Source organism: Anoplophora glabripennis, unplaced genomic scaffold (assembly GCF_000390285.2).
Source record: "Anoplophora glabripennis isolate ALB-LARVAE unplaced genomic scaffold, Agla_2.0 scaffold61, whole genome shotgun sequence".
Taxonomy (NCBI): domain Eukaryota; kingdom Metazoa; phylum Arthropoda; class Insecta; order Coleoptera; family Cerambycidae; genus Anoplophora; species Anoplophora glabripennis.
The window spans coordinates 1,306,530-1,310,518 of NW_019416237.1; the positions used below are offsets into that span (position 1 = coordinate 1,306,530).

Consider the following 3,989-nt stretch of genomic DNA (forward strand, 5'->3'; position numbering starts at 1 on the left):
TTAAATATGATACAAGACGCAGGATTTTGGAGAAAAATTATATGGTCAGATGAGTGTACCTTTAGTAATAATGGCATTTTTAACCGAAATATCCATCGATATTGGAGTCAAGAAAATCCCAGAATAACTGTTGAAACCAATTACCAACGGAGATTCGGTGTTAATGTTTGGTGCGGTATTCTAGGTAATCAATTAATTGGATCATTTTTCATCGATGGAATTCTAACTCAAGACAAATATCATAGACTCTTGTCAGAAAATCTTGCAAACTTTTTGGATACCTTACTGCTTGCAGAAGTGTATAGCATTTATTTTCAACAAGATGGTGTTCCCCCGCATAATGCTAGAAGAAACACTAATTGGTTAAATGCTAATATTGATGAAAGGTGGATTGGAATGACTGGTTCTGTTCGATGGCCCGCCCGTTCTCCTGATCTCACCCCCGCAGATTTTTGGTTTTGGGGATATCTCAAAGATCAAGTATTTTTGACACATTCAGAAAATGTAGATATTTTAAGAGAGAGGATTATAAACGTTTGCCGTGAAATACCTCCAAACTTAATATCAAACGCTACGTCTGAGGTAGCCAGAAGTTGTCAATTATGTATTCAACAAGATGGAATACAGTTCGAACAATTTTTATAAGGTTTTTTTATTGTTACATTTTTGTTTTGTTGTTGATCTGGTATCTATTTGTTTTGCTTTGTTGTTGTTACTTTAGGAGGAGGGCTCCTAAGGCCGGTTTTTGGCCTAATTTATTTTTGGCTGTAGAAATTTGAAATTTTTTTTTGTAGTACCTACTAGCAATACTGAATCGTTTCACCCAAAACGGACCAACCCCCTCACCCTCCTTTCCCCCTCCTTTTCCCCTCCACCCCCTTAAATGCCGGGGAAACCATCACTTATTAGAGGAATCTTTAAAGAGCTTAGAGATGCGAAAGACATTCAATTCCTATGAATCTTACATATGAAGAGTTTTTTGGGTCGCTGATCATGAATCTGGTCTCAGAATCTCGAAATTCAAGATGGCGGATCCAATATGGCGGAAAAAATTAAAATGTCTTCAAAATGCACGAATTTGTGTCGGGGGTTTTTGTGTCTTTGGGTATCCCATTTGGCGGGTATAAAAATTGAAATGTATTCAAAATGCACAAATTGTGTTGAGGGGTTTTTTGGGTCACTAATTATGATTCTGAAGTCAATATACACATACATGTTGATATAATTGTTATCTTTTTATTTTGTATTTTATTTAAAGCTAACGTGTGTTCGGATGTTCCTATTACCCCACTACACAAAAATTCATGCATTTTAAAGACATTTTAATTTTTTTGTCCGCCATATTTAATCCGCCATTTTGAATTTCGTGATTTAGAGTCCAGATTCGTAATCATAGACCCAAAAAACCCCATTACAAAAAAATTCATGCATTTTAAAGACATTTTAATTTTCTTGTCCGTCATATTGGATCCGCCATTTTGAATTTCACGATTCTGAGACCAGATCCGTGATCAGCGATCCAAAAAATTCTTCATGTATGAGATTCATAGGAATTGAATGTCTTTTGCATCTCTAAGCTTTTTAAAGATTCCTCTAATAAGCGCTAGTTCCCCCTTTAAAGGAGTGGAGAGGTAAAGAAGGGTGAGGGGGTTGGTCCGTTTAGGGTGGAAATTACAGTAGGTACTAAAAAAAATGTTTCAGATTTTTTCTGCCAAAAATAAATTAGGCTAAATCTGGCCTTAGGCATGATGTGTTTCTTTAAAACCCATGCCAACAAGAAAAAATATGACAAAAAAGACAAGACTGTTTTGGCTTAGTGACCCCTATGTTTTGTCAAATGACATATTCATATACTTATTTCAAATTCAAATAACATTATATTCATGTTGTTTTATAATTTGGCTACCCCAAAAACTTCCAATTACCAAATTTAATATGGTAAGATAAGTTGACATGAACTTTCATCCAAGGAAAGTACTTTTGAGGTATGGTGCAAATCTTTTCTGTCTTAACTTGTTTCCAATTTTTGAATGTGCAATGCAATATTAAGGAAATATTTATATTATTTTATATTCATGTGCAGGAAACATATTTATCTATTCTTACCATAGTTTCTAAGAGCAACTTACAACAATTATTATTCTCTTAGACAATACATTCACATCAACTTCAACTTACGAAACCAGTACAGCGGGATACAATACAACGCAAAACGCAAACTTGTCAACTTTTCTAGAGGAGTCATTCGAACCGCCCGCTGGTGCCAATCCTTACCCTCCCAGCGAAGAATACAATCCCGAAGAGGATTTGTCCACTTGGGAGCCTGACGCGTCATGGAATCCAGTTCAGGAGACTGACACGCCAGAGAGTCCTCCCACATTTGAGAAGGAGGGCTATCGTGATCCCGTGGAATATCACGATAACTTGGAACCGAGTGGAGCGGTTGATGTAGATCACCGGGTGTTGCCCGGGCTTGGTGGAGATTTGGGTAAGAATACGACGTTGTACCCAGTAATGTCAATTCTCATCAATTTTTTTTTCCTAAGCTGAGGACTCGTTAAGTAGTCTCGGAGGCAAGGATGTCGACCACAGAAATTTAATAAGTTTGACTGGTTCTCCTGGAAACTCTAATTCAAATAATCCAGCTGACACACTCTGGAGCCAAACAGACCAGGTATATTTTTATAGTTGCAAATTAATATTTAAAGAATTACCTAGATCCATTTAAATTTATCGAATTTTTTTTTAAGATGTTTTAAAAAACCAAAATGCCTTTGAAATTTTTACATGTTTTAGTTATGAACTTAATATAATGAGACTATATTATTGAAATGTAGCAAAGTCTTGATAATCAGGATTCAGATTATCAAAAATTCGGATCACAAGCATTGTTTTAATTATGTATGTGCATAATATACTCTAGGGCCAAAACAGTTGGTAGTGACTCAATCTCAGCATGTGGGTGTGCAGGGAATACAATTATATGGGTGTCTAGAATCTAAACTTTAGATGGTTTCAAAAATTATTAAATATAGAACAACATATAGATATGTCGATTCCCGTTTTATTTATATTACAGATTATATTCAAGCACTTCTAGCTTCATAGGCAAAGTTTGCCTGTTATCTGCATCACTTTTTTCTTTTTTATTATGATGCGACGTAACCAACGTTTTTGTTAACTGGACAAGTGGGTTCTGCGAAAAGTCTATTTACATAGTGTTGTAACAGTGGCGACAAATTTAGCAAAATCACTAAAACTGCCAAAGTAGATCACTGAAAACTGCAGATGAGATGGATCAATGATTCACTACTAGAAATGTTCTTTATAACAGAGGCGGCTCGTCAGGTGACACAAGTGACGCTAAAATTTCCGTTGTGCAATTTAAAATTATTTTTAATTTTATATAAATTTTATAATTTAGGTATAATTCTATATTGAAAATATATTGTGTTTGTTGAGCGCGAACATCATCCTCGGACCATACAACGTATAATATATGCAAGTGATACAGATTAAAATCAGTATGTATTCTGCTTCTTTCATAGTATTGTTTACGGTGGTTGCATGGCAACGAGGCGGCCAATACGTGATTAAACACGGCGTTGGGGAACGGTACTAGTGACGCAGAAATTGAAGCAGCATCACCCATCGCCTGCCTTTAACAGTTTATACGATACATGTCGCCCAGTGCACGATTATAATGGTTCATTGTTAATAATTGTAGAAATGTTTCCTATGTATGATCCAGTATGTGTTTGATTGGAAACGCCAATTTCCAGATGGAAAATTGAGGACAAAATGGATTTTTTAAATTGCGAGAGACCTGTGCCTTATTCTCTTGATATGGAAAAGAGGGGAAGTCAAAAGACAACGTGTATGTTCGAAAGTTTCAGAATGAATGGTATTCCGAGTATAAGTGGTTGTGTGGAAGTGTTTATTTAAAAAAACTTTTCTGTATGCCATGTTTAATTGTGGGTGTAAAGTCG

At 35.7% G+C, this 3,989-nt stretch overlaps 1 protein-coding gene across 1 annotated transcript in view; it reads left to right on the plus strand.

Moving 5' to 3' along the window:
* Positions 1–3,989, plus strand: part of LOC108917750 (histone-lysine N-methyltransferase 2D) — a 23,136-nt gene that overhangs the window by 6,794 nt on the left and 12,353 nt on the right. The window contains exon 8 of the mRNA XM_023455734.1: positions 2,150–2,476. Within this exon, the coding sequence (XP_023311502.1) occupies positions 2,150–2,476 (327 nt within the window). The remainder of the gene's footprint in view (positions 1–2,149; positions 2,477–3,989) is intronic.